The sequence below is a fragment of the Pinus tabuliformis genome, chromosome X, assembly GCF_031772625.1.
Source record: "Pinus tabuliformis cultivar Carrire ecotype Pingquan chromosome X, CPIR1, whole genome shotgun sequence".
Classification (NCBI taxonomy): domain Eukaryota; kingdom Viridiplantae; phylum Streptophyta; class Pinopsida; order Pinales; family Pinaceae; genus Pinus; species Pinus tabuliformis.
This window is the reverse complement of record NC_142308.1, coordinates 604389718-604406380: the sequence shown is the minus strand read 5'-3', so window position 1 is coordinate 604406380 and position 16663 is coordinate 604389718. Positions and strand designations below refer to the sequence as shown.

At 37.0% G+C, this 16663-nt stretch overlaps 2 protein-coding genes across 3 annotated transcripts; both read left to right on the top strand.

The window, feature by feature from the left end:
• The first annotated feature begins 7797 nt into the window (after positions 1-7797).
• LOC149141484 (norfluorocurarine synthase 1-like) lies at positions 7798-13702 on the top strand. Its single transcript, XM_089450912.1, has 2 exons — positions 7798-8417; positions 13473-13702. Exons 1-2 carry the CDS (start codon positions 8187-8189, stop codon positions 13545-13547), a joined length of 306 nt encoding a protein of 101 aa, XP_089307038.1. The 5' UTR covers positions 7798-8186; the 3' UTR covers positions 13548-13702.
• Positions 10322-11495, top strand: LOC149141485 (uncharacterized). 2 transcript variants are annotated; one of them, XM_089449278.1, is made up of 3 exons: positions 10322-10718; positions 10971-11133; positions 11240-11495. In XM_089449278.1, exons 1-3 carry the CDS (start codon positions 10606-10608, stop codon positions 11243-11245), a joined length of 282 nt encoding a protein of 93 aa, XP_089305404.1. In that variant the 5' UTR covers positions 10322-10605; the 3' UTR covers positions 11246-11495. The 2 variants fall into 2 exon arrangements, with proteins under 2 accessions (XP_089305404.1, XP_089305403.1); XM_089449277.1 differs by having other exon boundaries at positions 10322-10770; positions 10960-11133.
• Positions 13703-16663: the final 2961 nt, after the last annotated feature.

Below are 16663 nucleotides of genomic sequence, written 5' to 3'. Positions count from 1 at the left end.
CACCTTCCATTCCCTGTTTTCCAACACCACTGAGACAAGGGCTTTGTAGAGCTTCCATATTTTAGTCCCATGGTTGTCCCATTCTTCATTCTCTGGCCTAAGTAGATGATTTTTGTGAAATTACTTCCATAATAAGGCCCGATTCCACCACATTTTGGAGTATGTCAACAATCTCCATACCAACTTGGCTCCTAAAGCTAAGTTCATATACTTTGGGTCCTTTATTTCCAATCTCCCCAATTTTTTTAGGAGTTTGACTATATTCCAATTTACCAAATGGAATATTTTCTCATTATTTTTCCCACCCTACCACAAAAAATTCCTAATCATACTGCTCATGCTATGGAAAATACTTTTAGGAGCCAATAACATTGAGCCAATATAAATGAGAAGAGAGGGGAGAACTACTTTCTTGGCCACATTCAACCATCCCTCTCCCTAAGGCTATATTCTTTTTTGAATTTTTTGAATAACCACATTCCAATCCTCACCAGAGGATGGACCCAAGGAAATTGCGATTCTGAGGTAAGGGAACGATCTCCAACTTTTGGCTATAGGGAATCCCAAGATGCAAGATATATCTTGCAATGTATTTTTTGAGCAATTTCGTCCTATCAATAATATTTTCTTCTTATTAACTACACTTCCAGAAACCTGCAAATAGCTATCCAGGACCTCTTTGAATCAAGATGCTATGATTCTAGAGACCCCTCCAAGAAGGAGGGTATCATCAACAAACTGTGAGTGATAGATCTCATTCACATTCCTACATGTACTTAGACTAGGAAGATGCCCATCCACCCTTTTTGCTTCCAATCTTCAAGTAAGGGTTTCCTCCATAATAATATAAAGGAGGGGAGGCAAGGATCATCCATGTCTCAAACCCCATAAGGCTGAGAAGAAAGGATTCAGATGCCCATTGATCAGATGGACGATCCAAGGATCGTCGATACAAGCTCTTATCCATTGAATAAAATCTTGGCAGAAACCCAATTAGTCAAGAAATGAAATGGGAAAAGAGTGATTTACCCGATCAAATGCATTTTCCATATCCAACTTTGTGACCATTCCTTCATTTCCCGCCTCCCTATTGGAACGAATTGCTTCTTGAACCATGATAATATTATCCATAATATTCCTTTTCTGCATAAACCCACCTTGATTCTCTGAGATAAGGGAGGGGAGCAATAAATTCAGTATGTTGACCATGATTTTAGTTAGGATTTTGTAGGATGCATTGCAAGGGGAGATAGGGTGAAATCTAGAGAAATTCACGAGGTTTGGTACCTTTGGGATTAAACCAAAGAAAGAGGAGTTGGTACCACCACCCAATTTTTTCTTCACTCAGGCGCGCTTTAACATTATTAGGAGATTGATTTTTATCAAAGAAAAAAAGGCACGATAAAAACTTATAAGAAATCCATCCAAGCCTATAGCCTTATCCAAGTTTAATGACATGAAAACCTCAAGAACTTCTTCCTCAACTATGGGTTTAATCAAATTTAAATTTGAGGAGTGGGGTTAATTTTGGCATGTACCTAAGAAACTCACTTGCCTAGTCGAGAGAGATCTACTCTTCAGAGTATAAGTCCCTAAAGTGAAGGAATGCTTCATTCTTAATTCCCTCGAAGTCTGAAATTTTTGGTTTACCTTCCAGCGTGATTTATTTGACATGATTCTATGCCTCCCTAGCCCTTTCCTATTTGTGGAAGAAGGTAGTATTCAAACCTCGTTCCTTTAGCCATAGACTCCTGGATTTGAGTTGTTGAAGAGCCTCTTCATGTTGACTGACAGAGAAAATATCCTTGCTCAAATCCCATTCCTTTCGCAAATTCCATTCTTTTACTTGTGAGTCCTCAATTCATTTATAGTGGTTATTAAGCCGCACAATTAATTCTTTTTTATTTTGACTTTGAGGTTGGCAGGATTCCTTCAATCGTTTCTTGAGAGCCAGTTTAATGTTGCAGAGCTTAGATTCCCAAACATATGTTGGGGAGCCTTGAACCAAAATTTTCCATGCCTGGGAGATTAAATCCTTCACCCCTTCCTCCTAGATCCATGTTGCATTAAATCAGAATGGAATTGGACCATATAAATTTGTTTCTCTATCTATTTGCAAAATGATTGGGCGATGGTCTAATGTGCAATTGGATTTGATGGAGAATGAATAGTCAAGCCATTTCAGAAGCCAACTACTATGGATCAAGAGACAGTCTAGGAAAGATGCAATATGGTTGTCTCCTTCCCTCCAATTTTTCCAAGTGTCCTTATCTAATTTCTGGATCACATCAATCAAACTCCAGTCCACAATCAAATATATTTTCCATTTGATCCCTGAAGGGGTATTAAACAATTAAGCCCCCTCTTTTTTTGAGGCATTCAACACTATATTGAAATCACCTTTGATAATGAAATTTTGACACCATTCCTCTCTCTGTGTCTCTTCCAATGAATCCCAAAATTCTAACTTCAACCCATACAGGACCGATGCATACACATTAAGCAATGGAATCCTTTCACCATTTTCTTTATTTTCCAATACCACCAAAATCCATAATTGATTTTTGATACTATCTAATAATGAGAAATGATTTGGAGACTAGAAGGTGCAAAGGTCCCTTGAGTCTCCACGAGATTTTTGAACTATACCTTCACTTTCTTTTCAAAAGGATCCTGCCAATTTACTCACCTCTTGTTCCTCCATTTTAGTCTCTTGTAGAAATAAAATCCGGGGTGACTCTTGCTTAACCATATCTTTTACAATGAGTGACTTTGTAGGGCTCCCAAAACCCCTTATATTCCAATATAGAATTATCATTTTAAGATGGATATTTGGGGCACCCCTCCATCTGTTCCGTCTTCACCTTTACCCCCTTTATTCTTTAATACTTCTGAAATTACAAGCTACTTTTCCAATTTATTTTTCTGTTATGATTCCTTTTACCTTAGGGTTTTTTGTTTCGTCCTTCCCCTCTTCTGAGATCTCTCAGTCTCTTGGCTACTTCCATCCTCTTACCATACTAAATTTTGGGCCATGTGGTGGGTGATTACTCCTGCAACTTCCTTCATAGAACTAGAGGGAGAGCAATGCGCGGCTGAAGAAGAGAGTTTGGATTTTGAGGTTGACCCTTTATTTTGTTTCTGAGCCTTCCAATGGGAGAGTGTCCTCTTTTATTTCTCCATCTTCGAAATAGTCTGATTCATCACCATTCTATTGATTCTCGATTTCTCCTTCTAGAAAGGGCTCTGCTTCAATCGCATCCTCCTAGTTCTTCAATGTGTTGAAGGGGTTTGAAAAAGTAGTGACTGAGTTTTTTCCCTTATTAGCTTGGGGTTTGGATCTAGTGGCAGATCCCCGATTTCCTTTCTTGCGTTGAGTCTACCATTGTTCTTAAGGTTGATGGGGATGCTCAAAGCCCTTAAATGGGGGGACATTCAAGCAATCCTGAGAAACGTGTCCATATTCATTGCAATGGTGAGATTTTAAGGGGATTTTCTCATAATCCAATATCTGCCTATGTTTTGACTCCCCCAGGGTTAGATTTACTTCTGTTGGTAATCCTTTTTCCAGATCAACCCCCACAAAAATATTTGTACAGGAAAAATGGGAGCCTCTTGGCTCAACTTTTTCTATATATTCCCCCACCCCATTTCCAATCACTCGGAGGCAATCGTCACTCCAATATGACAACAAAAGGCGCAATAATTTAACCCATACCAGAATAGTTGTGTGAACATCCTCATCAGGATTGAAATCAGGAGTCAATTTGTTCAGATACATCCCTCGAGAACTAAGAAAATAAGAGCCATTGTGAAATATCACATCCACTACTTCCCTAATTTTGAACGAGAATGCAAAAAATCCATTTCCTAATGTGAATATAGAAATATTCCCTTTCATTTTATATCTCAAAGGGCTCTCGATCCATACCTCTATGGTTCTCGGAGAAGGCCATATGTTGATGAACTTTCCTATAAGAGCACACTTAGAGTATGCTAGAGTGGATTGCTTAGCACGTAGTGACAAAGCTTTGTCACGAATCTCATCATTCCTTTTCACAAAGTTTGATTGCATCTCGGCAGGTTTCTTATAATTGGGAAAGGAGGCCACCAGAGCCTAAAAGGCAGCAACTTCCTCTTCCGGTGAAATGGAGGGCATGGAAAGAGGAGGGGGAGGACTCCCCTCATTGGACGTCATCTGATCTAGGGTTTTGTAGGCTATCAGGGAAAAAGGTCAGAGCTCCATACATGTTTTTAATATTGGTTGGGCGATTTTCATTGAAAATGTCCCCACTATTAATTTAATAACTAAGTTATGATAGGTTTTTCATATATATATATATATATATATATATATATATATATATATATAGTGGGGTAAATTCTATTATCCGAAAAATAGGGGAATCACATAACAATTTTGAAAATTTAGGTTGGTCTCTCACAGGGGAGATTAGACCAAATCCAATTTATACTCTCCTTAACGATGTGAGATCCAACTAAAACTTGAAAGATACAAAAATAATCAAGTTATATCTAATAATCGGTCCTAATTTGCCTTGTACAAAATAAGCTACAACTTTGTGATCACTCACTACAACCATATTACAATCATGTTGAGGGGTTCAATTATGATCTTGTAACTGGGATGGGAGCTACTAGGTCTACTGAGGTATATTCTACCACTAGGGGGGTTCAAAGGTGGTGATAAATCCTCTCCATCCTCTTGTCAAGTGTACTTAGATGCTTGTCTCTAAGTGCTCAAGGGATTGAAGGATATCCAGACCAAATTCATGACGATCTAGGATAGGCCGCTCCATTAGAAATTTCATCTACCAATAAAGGTCAATTGTCTGTATATACTAGTTATAACTCCCCCTCATATGACTAGTATCCGAGATCCATTCATCTCATTCTATTAATACCTTTTTGTCTAAAAGGGAGGTTCAATGAGAAGAGGCTTCCCCCTCCATACTAGTGATTTCATCCTAAATCAGAGAGAGATTAATTTCTTGGTACTGAGATGAGAAACCTTCAATCTAATGATGCATGAACCCCCCCCCCCCCTCCCAATAGAAATTCTCTCGATAATAAAAAATCCCTCTTCGAACTTGAGCTCGCTAACACATCATGAGGAAATATACAATTGATAATCCAAAGATAATCCTTTTTGCCTAATGACTAGGGGTAGACCTGAGGGACCAAGTTAAATGATGCCCATAACTCCAATATGGATAGTACTGGAGCCAGCAGGAATAAGAGCGAGTACAATGACACAAATACACAAAGCTCACAACCACACCTCCAACCACCAAATTACCTCATGCCACCTTTAGGCCTGCATATGAGGGAGCCCGCATGAAGACATATGAATCAAAAGAGGCACTGCAATAAAAGAAACATGAAGCTAGCCCCACAGATTGAGATGAAAGGAAGAAACCTAAACTAGAGCCAAATGTTTTCACCCACCAAGGCCCCAATTAACCACCTTCCCAACAAAAAATCCACTCTGGTGCCAGGAAGAAAATGCTAAAAAGGGGAGCCAAAATGGCCTAGGAATGTCTAGAAAATATAATTCCCAAAACTCCAAGATCAGTAGCATAGGAACTTACCTCACGCCACCACTTAGCTTGCATACGAGGAAGTCCTCTTGTACCCAAAGGAATAACATATGCACCACCATAAAAGCAAGATAAATCCAACCTCGTAGACCAAGAAGGAAGGGAGAAAATAGAAACAAAGCCAATCTCCTTTGCCCACTAAGACTCCTCCCACCACCAAGGCCCAGACTAATGACCTTCCCAATAGGAATGTTGCCCAGGCGCTAGGAAACATACCCCAAACAAAGGAGAGCCCAATATCATAGTTAGAAGGCATTACACACAGACTAGGGGGAGAGCTAGTGATCCACAACCTATGTCGAGCCACCCAAAGCCCAGTCTCAGGTTGATGCACAACCCACCACAGAGTCCATACAACAATTCTACCCCAACTAGGGAAAAAGAGCACTCCCAGGGCCATTAACAGAAAGGAAACAATACATCTACTAGAAAAATTCAAAGTCGAAAATAGACAATAGTGAGTATCTAATATAAATAAGAAGAAGTATTGTACCAAATGCTAGAAGTAAAATATAAACATCCATTGTAGCTGCCCAAGCAAGGATTTTCTATCGAAATCTATACATTTCAACCCAATTGGACTGAAAAATCTAAAACTAGAATGCCAAACACAACTACCTCCATCCTCCAAACCCTGCCCTGCTTGGAGACCTATGTTTGCATTCTTTGTAACCTCGAGCCGCATACTTTTATGTTGTATGTCCATGTGTTCCACACACTTAAGCTTCTCGAGAAAAACACTCATTCCCTATCATTATCCCCTCATCTGAACCTTGAGAATTTCTTAATGGCCACACATGCCAGCATTAATTCTTGTTGGGGATGTGTTGCCACTACCCCCCATGCATTCGCTTGACCCCCCGCCCCACCCCGTCTCGCCTCGCCTCACCCCGCCCCACCCTCTTTTTTCTCACACATGTCACCCCATCCAGGGGTTGAGACACTTCATCTAGGATGTCCATATCCCTTTCATTTTTTTTTTTCTTCTGTTTTTTCTGTAGTCTTCTTTGAGAGAGGGTTTAGGCAAAAGGTTCCAAGAAGAAGAGATTGTGACCTGAGAATCCATACAACAAACACTATATATATATATATATATATATATATATATATATATATATATTTGTTTAATTATAAATTAGTTAATCAATTTAAGTTAATTAGGTTTAGCTATTTAAATGTGATAAACCAAATGTTTTTTAATTTTTTTTAGGTTTAAATGTGAGTTAATTTACTTTTATATAAAGTTATAAGGTTAAAAAAAAATAACAACGCACTAAAAATTAAAAAAGACTTACTTACAATTAAGCAAGAATTCTTCAAACCTATTCACCAATAATATGAAAGATAAATGAAATTCAATAACTTAAAAATAATAATATTTATGGTTAATGTGAAGTAATATAATAAGTAAAAAAAATTGTAATAAAAAAAATTAATTAATAAAAAATCAACCTAAATTAATTTAATTGTTATTAATAATAATAATTGAAATGAATTATATATAAAAGAGATAAGGGGCATTTTATTTTGTAAATTTATTTTAATTTTATTATTATTGTGTTCATAAATTTTTTTGGAGATAATCACATTAGAGAAAATTTTGCCCACACGTTTCGAACCATTTAGTTTGGTTCATCATCAAGATTAAAAAAAAAAAATGTATATTAAAAAGATTTGATTGGGTTTAGAGTATGGCCTAAAATTATTTATGTTTAGTTAAGAATTTGTCTTGTTCCACTGAGAATTTGTCTTGTTTGAACATAAATAAAGAGGTTAACTACCCAAGACCTAGAAACTTCTAGTAAGAGTGAAAACTTATCAATTTATAGACCACTAATGAGTCATTCAAGATAGCATAATTCTCCTTAAATAATAATGATGAGTAATCTACATTAGTAAATAATAAGATACATATTTATCCTCATTATTAATTTAACAACTAAATTATAATTACGCCGTAAGGCGTTCCCCTCTGAAATCAACCTCCCAAAATGTCTTCGTGTCATAATCGTAGCCCTTAGATCTAGTGTTAGATGATTGGAGAAAAATGAACCGTTGATTAAGAAGTTAAAATTTTTTAGGATTTAGAGGGTGTTGAGGGGGCGGCGGCGGACCTGCATGCAGGTGTTGAGGGGGCGGCGGACCTGCATGAGATTGCATGTTCCAATCACCCGTTCAGGAACTATCGGTGGGCCTTTCCATTTTGTTGTCAAAAAATTTCCTCCGATTCGAACGCAGACAAATTGATTCGAAACCCACTCAGCCATTGGCATTCCCTCCTCCTTTTTTTCGAGGCTTCGATCAAATTTCTCTTATCTGCTCTGTACTAGGTGAATTGGGTCTCAGCCATAATCGAGCTTTGGGTTTCAGTCATAATCGAGCTTTGGGTTTCAGTTTTATTTCTGAGAAGGCAACGGGAGAGATTTTTAAAATAACAAACGAGAGAATTTAATGCCAGAAATTCATGAGGCATAACAAAGAAGAGTTTCATTTGTGAACTGGATTGATGAGCCGCAACATACAATAATTTTAAAGATAGATAGTAATAGCAGAAATTCAAAAGAGATGGATTGTACAGGAAGGGGAATACACTTTGTGTTGGTTCATGGAGCTATGCATGGAGCATGGTGTTGGTATAAGATTGTGGAGCTTCTTGAGAAAGATGGCCACAGGGTATCAGCAATCGACCTGATGAGCGCTGGTACAAGTTCGGTTACCGCTGATTCCATCACCTCATTTGAGGAGTACAATCAGCCGCTTATGCACTTCCTAGCCAAGCTCCCACAGACAGAAAAGGTGCTTGCGTTTCCTGTTGTACATTTTTACTTTATTGTTGATTTCATTTTAATGCTTCCGATGATCATTTATGCACTTGAACGCCTTTCTTTCAATGATCTTTCGAACCTTTCAGCCATTACACTGAAAAGGTCATAGGGTAGCCATCCAGATCAATAGGTTAGGTAAAGAAATGTGATATCTGGACTTTTAAGGATCGAGGTATTTTTCTAAATTTCTTTGCCTACATTTTCAGTGAAAATTCGAATCTCAAACAGCCAGTGAAACAGGCTCTTGCCAAGTGTGGTGGTTTGAGGAATGGTACTGTAGATTATGTTTTCTATTAGAGTAGTTTATTTTTATACAGGGAGAGAAACCAAAACCAAGAATGCCTACTGTTGCTGCCTAACATGATTTCTATTACATGTTTAATATATATATATATATATATATCCTTCCTGATGCTTTATACGATTTTATATATATATATATATATATATATATATATATATATATATATATATATATATATATATATATATATATATATATAATTATTATTTTATGTTATAAGTTTTAGTTAAAAGTTTTTTATTTCAATTGTAGATGAGGGGATTTGTTGATTTTTTATTTTTATTTTTTTAATTGAGAACCTAAATTGATTTTGTTGTAGTGTATTAGAGAGTTTGGTAAGTTGCATTTACTTTTAATAAATTTAAAACAATTGATGTCTGAATGTCCACCAATTTCTTAAGGATTTTCAAAGCATATCTAATTTTAGAAGCACAAGCGCACCAAGTATCATCTGGTAATTTTCCCAGTGAGTAATGCTCATTGTTTATTTTTATTTTTCAAGTCCTTTATTTGAGTTTTAGCTTTTTTTTTATTATGAATCTGGCCTGCATGAACATACCCATCATTGATTATGTTGAGTTTGATTATATGTTGTAGTATGAGTTATAAAACCAATAAATAGACTTTAATCCTATGGTTGTTACAGGACATATTCATTGTTCTTTTCATTTTTATGGAGTGTAGTTTGCTTTGGGTGAGTCTTTATTTTTGAAATAAATGGATCAGGGTTGGTCTTTAGGCCGAAAGGAGCCTAAAGGTATCCATATCATCAGCCTGTGAGAATACAAATGGAGTTGGGCAGAGTGATTTGGAGAGGGACCTGGTTCACCATGATTGCAACGAGTGAAATGAAATGTTTGAAAATTTCTAAGAAGCTGGTGCAGAGCTGCTAAGCCACATCTAGAAAGCAAAACCAAATAAACATCTCTCCTTAGGACATGCAGAGATGGAGTTAAAGATTTTTAAGTTTTTAACCATTCAATTTACTTCCCTTTTTCCAACGGCTATGATGTTTGAAAATTGATGCAGAACTGCTAAGCCTCATCTATAACGTGAGTGGAACATAAGCATAAAGTTAAGATTGAGCCTTGAGTTTTGCTAGTGCAAAACCAAATAAACATCTCTCCTTAGGACCTGTAGAGGTGGAGTAAAAGCTTTAAGTTTTTAACTATTCAATTCACCTCCCTTTTTCCAACGGCTATGTTGAAATGTTTTGAGAAAAGTGATTTGAAGAGTACCCTGGGTCACCAAGACTGTTATGAATGAAAGTGTAAATGGATAAGCAATTGGTTGAAACCTCCCAGAGTACTTCAAGAATGTTGGTGACTTACAAGTATGAAGCTATGTTTGAGCCCTGAAATTCTGTTGGGAAAAATTAAATAAAACATCATTTGTTCAAAATACGTTTTTGCCCAAAATTTGTTTAAATCGTCAATAATACGATGTTTGCCGTATTAGTGGCACTCTGAATTTGTTTACAACCTCAAATAGATTTTTGTTTTTACCTGGTTGGTCATTAATAAATTTTGAATGTCTTGAGAATCTTGATTTTTTTTGTAGGGTATCAAGAATTGAAAATATGTCTTTTGACATTGTTGAGGAATTTAAGAAAGTTGTGTGCTTCTACAAAACTTCGCTGAGGCATTGCATGGTGTGGATTTCCTTCGTTTGTTTTTGTATCTACCTTCTATTCTCTTTGGCAATGATGCTTCTATTTCATGTTTTGGTGGATTAGCAGGGGAGCCCTGTAACAAGCACGGCATTCTCTCCAGGATTTTTGTTGCATCCATTCGAGGAGGCTAGTCCATTGGGTTTAACGCTGAAGAAAACACCTTCATTTATAGAACTTATTCAAATGAATCTTTCTGAAGGGGACTCAGCAGCTCCCTTAGCTATAAATAATTCCAGCCTGGAGGTGGGGAGAAAGAATGAATCAAAGTGTGCACCAGGACCGGCTATTGCTGACAAGTACAAGGCCTCAAACTTCCCAGCCTTGGTTTTGAGAATTGGTTCTTGGGAGGTAATATGCATAAGAAATTAATACAGCTAAGTTTGCATATTAAATTCTTCAATCTTGTCAGAACATATTAAATATTTTTTTTTCACCTGAACAAGCCTTTTGATAGCCACTGATGGAAACTCATGATATGGTAGTAAGTAATGCACATTTAGCAAGATTGCATTGACATAAAGATGCTGATGATGCCAGCGTATTTCAAGATATGAAGGAGACTTGGTGGTAAAATGCTATGATGCAAAGCGTAGACTTGTTTGGGAAGTCTTGGAGGGTGGTCTGAAGAGCAAGATGGAGATTCATTGGTTAGATATAACCTCTTTGAAGACCAGTTGTCCCGACAATGAACCTGGTACCCTAGAGATTGAAGTAAGCATCAGGTTTTGCTTATTTTCTGTGTCCTACTTGAGGCAGAGTTGAAGTGCAGGTGCTTTTGATATTTCTATACCAGTATCTTTTCTTCTGTATCATACAGGTATGACTTCCATGAACTTGAACGGGCCCTTCAACAGTTTCATTGCCTCCAGAGGGGTTATTCCCATGTATATCACTATAACACAGAGGCTGCCATTCTTTGAAAATACTTTGGACATTGTTCATTCTATGCATGTCTTGAGCAATTGGATTCCCTCACAGCTGCTGGAATTTGTACTCTATGATATCTACAGGATTCTGAGGCCTGGAGGCCTGTTCTGGCTAGATCATTTTTTCTGCACAAAGGATCAGCTGAAGATCTATGTGCCCATGATTGAGCAGCTAGGGTATAAGAAGCTGAAATGGTCTGTTGCCCCTAAGTTGGATAGAGGGCCCGAGCTCAAAGAAATGTATATCTCTGCTGTCTTGGAGAAGCCAGTTAAGAGGCAGTGCGCAGGCTACTTGTAGATGCAGTTTTAAGTTTCATGGGCTTAAGGCCCCTTAACTTAAAACAAATAAACATTTCTCTCTGTAATGAATTTTAATTTTCAATTATGGGAATATATATGATGCCCTTGCCTGTTTTTAAGATATTTGCCACTTTCAGTGTATGGTTCATGTATCTAGGTTTGATTTAGGGCTCCAAGATTTTCATATTCATATTAATATATAAAACACATCTGCAATATGAATTTCTGGATTTTCTACCGTGCCATGGTTTTCATTGATTTTTGAAAAAATGTGGATGGTTCGTCTGTAATGGTCAAGGGCTGAAATTCAATGGCCATGTTTAGTAGGTTTTGACTGCAATGGCGAAACTGCAAATTAACTGGAATTCATCGAGATAAGCTGATCAAGAGAAATGATAAGCTTATCTCATGACAAATAGGAAAAACGGTGATGTTGAATTCTAGAGAACAATTGATTAAAATTAGAAGCCCAAAGGACATGGACCAAGAGCATTTTGTGCGCCAAATCCAAATGTAGTCATTTTGAAAGAAAATGGCACTTTTGAAGAACTTCATGAGTACTTAGATCCTTCAACCAATGAAAGAATTCAAGAATCAAATGTCCTAGAATGCATGCAATGTGAAGAGAGCATACAAACTTTAACTCCGTAAAACTATGATGAACATGAAAATTATGAAAAAGATCAAGAGAATTTCATTCAAACAAGAGCTCAACTAAGTAGGTTCAAGCCTAGAAATCAAGTAGGTAAAGGAAAAGCATTCAATAATACTCCTCATTCAACCCTTCATCAAGCTAATGCATAGCACACAAGGAACAAGCTAATGCAATGATGAAGATGACTTATAACATAATGAATGAATTGATAGAGCTACAAATTACTCATTCTTTTGTTAAAGTGATTAAAATACCTCAAAAAAAGGAGAACTTGTTGAAAGCCTAGGAGAATACAAATCTATCAAGCTCAAGAATAGAAACAAATTTTATCAGTAGTTAACAAAGACCCAAGTACCTCCACCTAGAGTAAGAAGAAAGATACTTCTTTTTATCTCTCTCTAAAATTATGATTTTTATCTTACATAATTGCATGGTCCATAGTTGTCTACAAATAATATAATGCCACTTTCAATTATGAAGTTTTTAGGATTGGAACACCAAATATTATGAAGCCCCAAAAAAGTATACACGCTATTGGTTCAAAATAGATTCCTTCCTATGATAAAATTAAAGATTTTTGTGCATGGATAAGCTCTGCTCCACATATAAATACAATCTTCTCTCTGATTGTAGTTGACATTCCGATGGCTTATGGAGTTGTTGTTGGTTGTGATTAATCAAATAGCTGATCGTACCTACAGTTGTATAACTTTGTTTTACTTTTGTATGATCTATGAAATGGATTTTGAAGGGTTGTAAAGCTTTCAAATGAAATATTTTCTCCGGATCTATCCTATACAAATTTGTGACAGAAATAGCGACTAAGATGGCCATAAAGCGATCTCTTACTTCCAAATTAAAGGTTATTTGGGCACAAGTACCATGCGAAATTAGATACAGAGGTTAATTAAATAAAAAAACAGTTATATTCACTTGGAGCTGGTGCCGAAGAGGATTTGCTGTCTCGTGCAAAAGCTTTCACATTCAACCTTTGGCCTGATGATGTGGATTGCATGATGTTCTTTTTATTGTTCACTGATGAAATATTTGATGCATTTTAAAAAGAATTCTGAGAAACAGTTTGACAAACCATCTAATAGTTCTAACAGATCACTTGGTGAAAGCATTGCTTAAAGCATATTCAGAATAATATTTGTATTGTTGTGCAGGTAATGAAGTATGGTACAAATGAAACACTACCAGACCAAGCCTTAAATGGCCATTCAGCACAGGTGTTATTTTAGCCAATTTGGAACCCACGAGTGCTTTATCTTGATTGTGGTCTTTTATCAAAAGGTGGCAAATCACTTTTAGACAATACTTTTATTTCAAACTGGTGATCAAATACAAAAACAAATTTGTTTCTCCGCGGCTCTCTCCTCTTTTTTATGAAACTCTGCTTAAATGTAGTCAACTATTTATCATGCTGGAATCGCGGCCCTCTCCTCTTTTTTATGAAACTCTGGTTAAATGTAGTCAACTATTTATCATGTTGGAATCATACAACTGTTTCCTTGATATATACCAAACGCTAGAAGAGAATATGAAGAGGAAGAGCAAGCTGCTTTCTCAAGTTCTTGATCACATGTATTTCTGTGAGACACTGAGGGATCTTCTAACACCACAAATTGTTCAGCAAGAGATTCAGAGGACTGCAACACCCGCCTCTGTGTGGAAGATCTGTCAGAAACAACCAACTTCAAGAGTTAGATTCGTAGATCTATTACTTGATTAGAAGAGAAAATGAAGATTAAGTGGTTACTCTAGAGTCTAAATGACAAAATAAATCTTTAATTACGAATGGAATAACAAGCAGATACGGTATACAGTAAAAGCACGTTATTTTTATGGCTGTGAAATGTAGAATTTGTGTATTGTGTCCAAACTCTTAGTAACAGTGATAAGGACGTGGCCTCTTCTTCAATACACAAAATAGGGTTCCTTGATTTTACTAATATAGATGACACATGATGCCCATTGATTGTCTTTTCAAGGCTTGGAAATATATGTATACAAAATCTCGACTTCCTTAAATTATGAACGGCCTTAGAACTGTCCTTTAAAAGATTCTCTGCTTCCTTACAAATATGTGGAATGACAAGTCCACCACCTTTCTTCTTTTATAGCCCGGAGATCAAGAAATCACAGCTCCAATGACCTATACTGGTCGGCCAAATTCACAGAACATGACAGTATATAGCAGTGCTTTATGTGACATAGGCTTCTTGGCCTTATTACAAGCACAAGGAATAAGTAGGCATCTTCTTAGATAAAACAATCGACATTAACAAAAATTTCTCTCTTCAATAACTCAGAGAACAAAGAGGCATGAATAGGTCGGATTCACTGTCTGAATTGAAGAGCAAGAGAGAATATACGACAACAGGGAGAGACCATGCAAAGCAGATATGTACATTCATATGGATCTAGGCAGTTCCATGTAGTTTACAAAACAGTTCCATATGTTCATGCAGATAGGGCCGTGCAATCCATAAAGCAACACAGTCCATACATACAACATGCCATATCTTCTCGGGCCAACTGTACTGCTCAGTTTAGGGTGATTTGTTGACCATAGAGCTACTGGATTTTAGCACACTGTGAAGGTTTCTTCGTAAGTGTTTTTGAAAGAATGAAAATCTGATTTTGAAGGAGAAATTACCTCTGTATGTGTGAAACTGTTTTATGCTTCCACTATTTAATTTCCAGCTATTGTGTGATTGATGATATGGCCTGAAATTTAATTTATGGTTAATTAAATTCAGCAAGTTCTTTGTTTAATTAAGATCTTAAGGGCATTATTCATCTGGCCATTCTTACTGTAGTGTGCCTTACCCTAATGGCAGTAACCCTCAAAGGGATGAGGCCAACGATCATGCATGTTGGATTTTGAGAAGTGTAGGTGTGTCTGCTTTTTAATATTAAGCAGTCCACCATAACATTTCTGCCTCCATACCACAAGATCGAGAACAGAGTAATCCTTTCTCCAAGGTTGGCTTCATGAAATGACCTTTGGCATATTCTTGTGTTCTTGCACTTTTCTTGGCCTCCTAGGAGAATAAAGTTATTTTCAAAAGACTTATCCAAAAGCATACTTATGCCCAGAATGTAAAAGAGAGATAGCTCCATTGCATAGCAGACCTTTATTGTTTCTTGTGCTCAGAATAATAGGAACACTTGGCTCCTTCTTAATGTGGTTCAGAGAACTAGGCCAACAACTTGGTTCTTCATTGCTCCATAGGACTCTCTTTAATTCATTGATCAAATCCAAATAAATATATGTATCCCTAGAGTCACTTATTTGATCCTCAACAAATTTTCTTGTTGGACATCTTTGTTTACAAGACTTGAATTTATGTGAGCACAGGTGACTGGATGGAAGGACTGCTAGCTTCAGAATTCTGATGCAGAGGTGCCAAAGGGATCAGATCTTCAAACATACTGTTGACTGCTTTATCCACTGAGAGGATTGGACTTAGATCAACAAATTCTTAAAACAAAACTCTTCATTGACTTCTTATCATGACACGTGGTTTAGCTGCTGAAGGAGGACTTTCCTATTGTAAGAACATTGAAATATTACCTCTGCAAATAGCATATCAAAAGTCCCTAAAAAAAAATAAATCACTGCATTAAATGGGTAATATGCATTAAATTACCCAATCCATGATGAGGAGGGGTCCTTCGCATCCAGGCATCCATATTCATAAGACCGTCTTTCATAAGATCCTGGCTCAACGCATCAAAGTGCCCAATGACCTAATCAAGATGCCAAAATCAGTGTCCTCACAGTGCCCTCTGCTCATTGTGCTTGCCAAGACATAGGATCAGCCATGCACATCCTTCTTCCAATGTGTTCTTCATGAGGCACCTTGAGAGATACCATACCTCTAATTTTATGTTCATACACGCTGCTACAGGGGTCTGCTCCAAAGTGCCTCGCACTTCTTCTATCTTCCAGACTTCCAAGGGTACTGTCACCCTTATCCAATGGTGCCAACACAAAGGAGCTGCATACTTTTCTTGGATGAACTTCCTTTGCTTCAGCTGCTAGACAAAAATAGGATCACATGGAGGGTTGCCACTAAACCTTCTCAACAAAATCACATCAACTGCTAGATAATGACATTATGGAGGGCTTTTACTATTCTTCAAAAATCATTTTCAGGCTGATGTCTAAAGGGACCATTCCTTCTCATAACTACATCCTCTATTTTTATTGGCTTCAGGGCACCTCTTATGAAGGTTTCGAAGACATGAATATATATTCCTTATTGATTTGCAAGTTGGCTTGAATGGAACAGGCTTTTAACACTTGTATATATATCTATATATATGTGCTTGTAACAGTGATAAGGAC

Coding starts and splice junctions, on each gene's coding strand:
- LOC149141485 (XM_089449277.1), top strand. CDS start 10,606: ATGAATCTTTCTGAAGGGGACTCAGCAGCTCCCTTAGCTATAAATAAT. Junction 10,771..10,959: donor TGAGAATTGGTTCTTGGGAG/GTAATATGCATA, acceptor TGATGATGCCAG/CGTATTTCAAGATATGAAGG.
- LOC149141484 (XM_089450912.1), top strand. CDS start 8,187: ATGGATTGTACAGGAAGGGGAATACACTTTGTGTTGGTTCATGGAGCT. Junction 8,418..13,472: donor AGCTCCCACAGACAGAAAAG/GTGCTTGCGTTT, acceptor ATTGTTGTGCAG/GTAATGAAGTATGGTACAAA.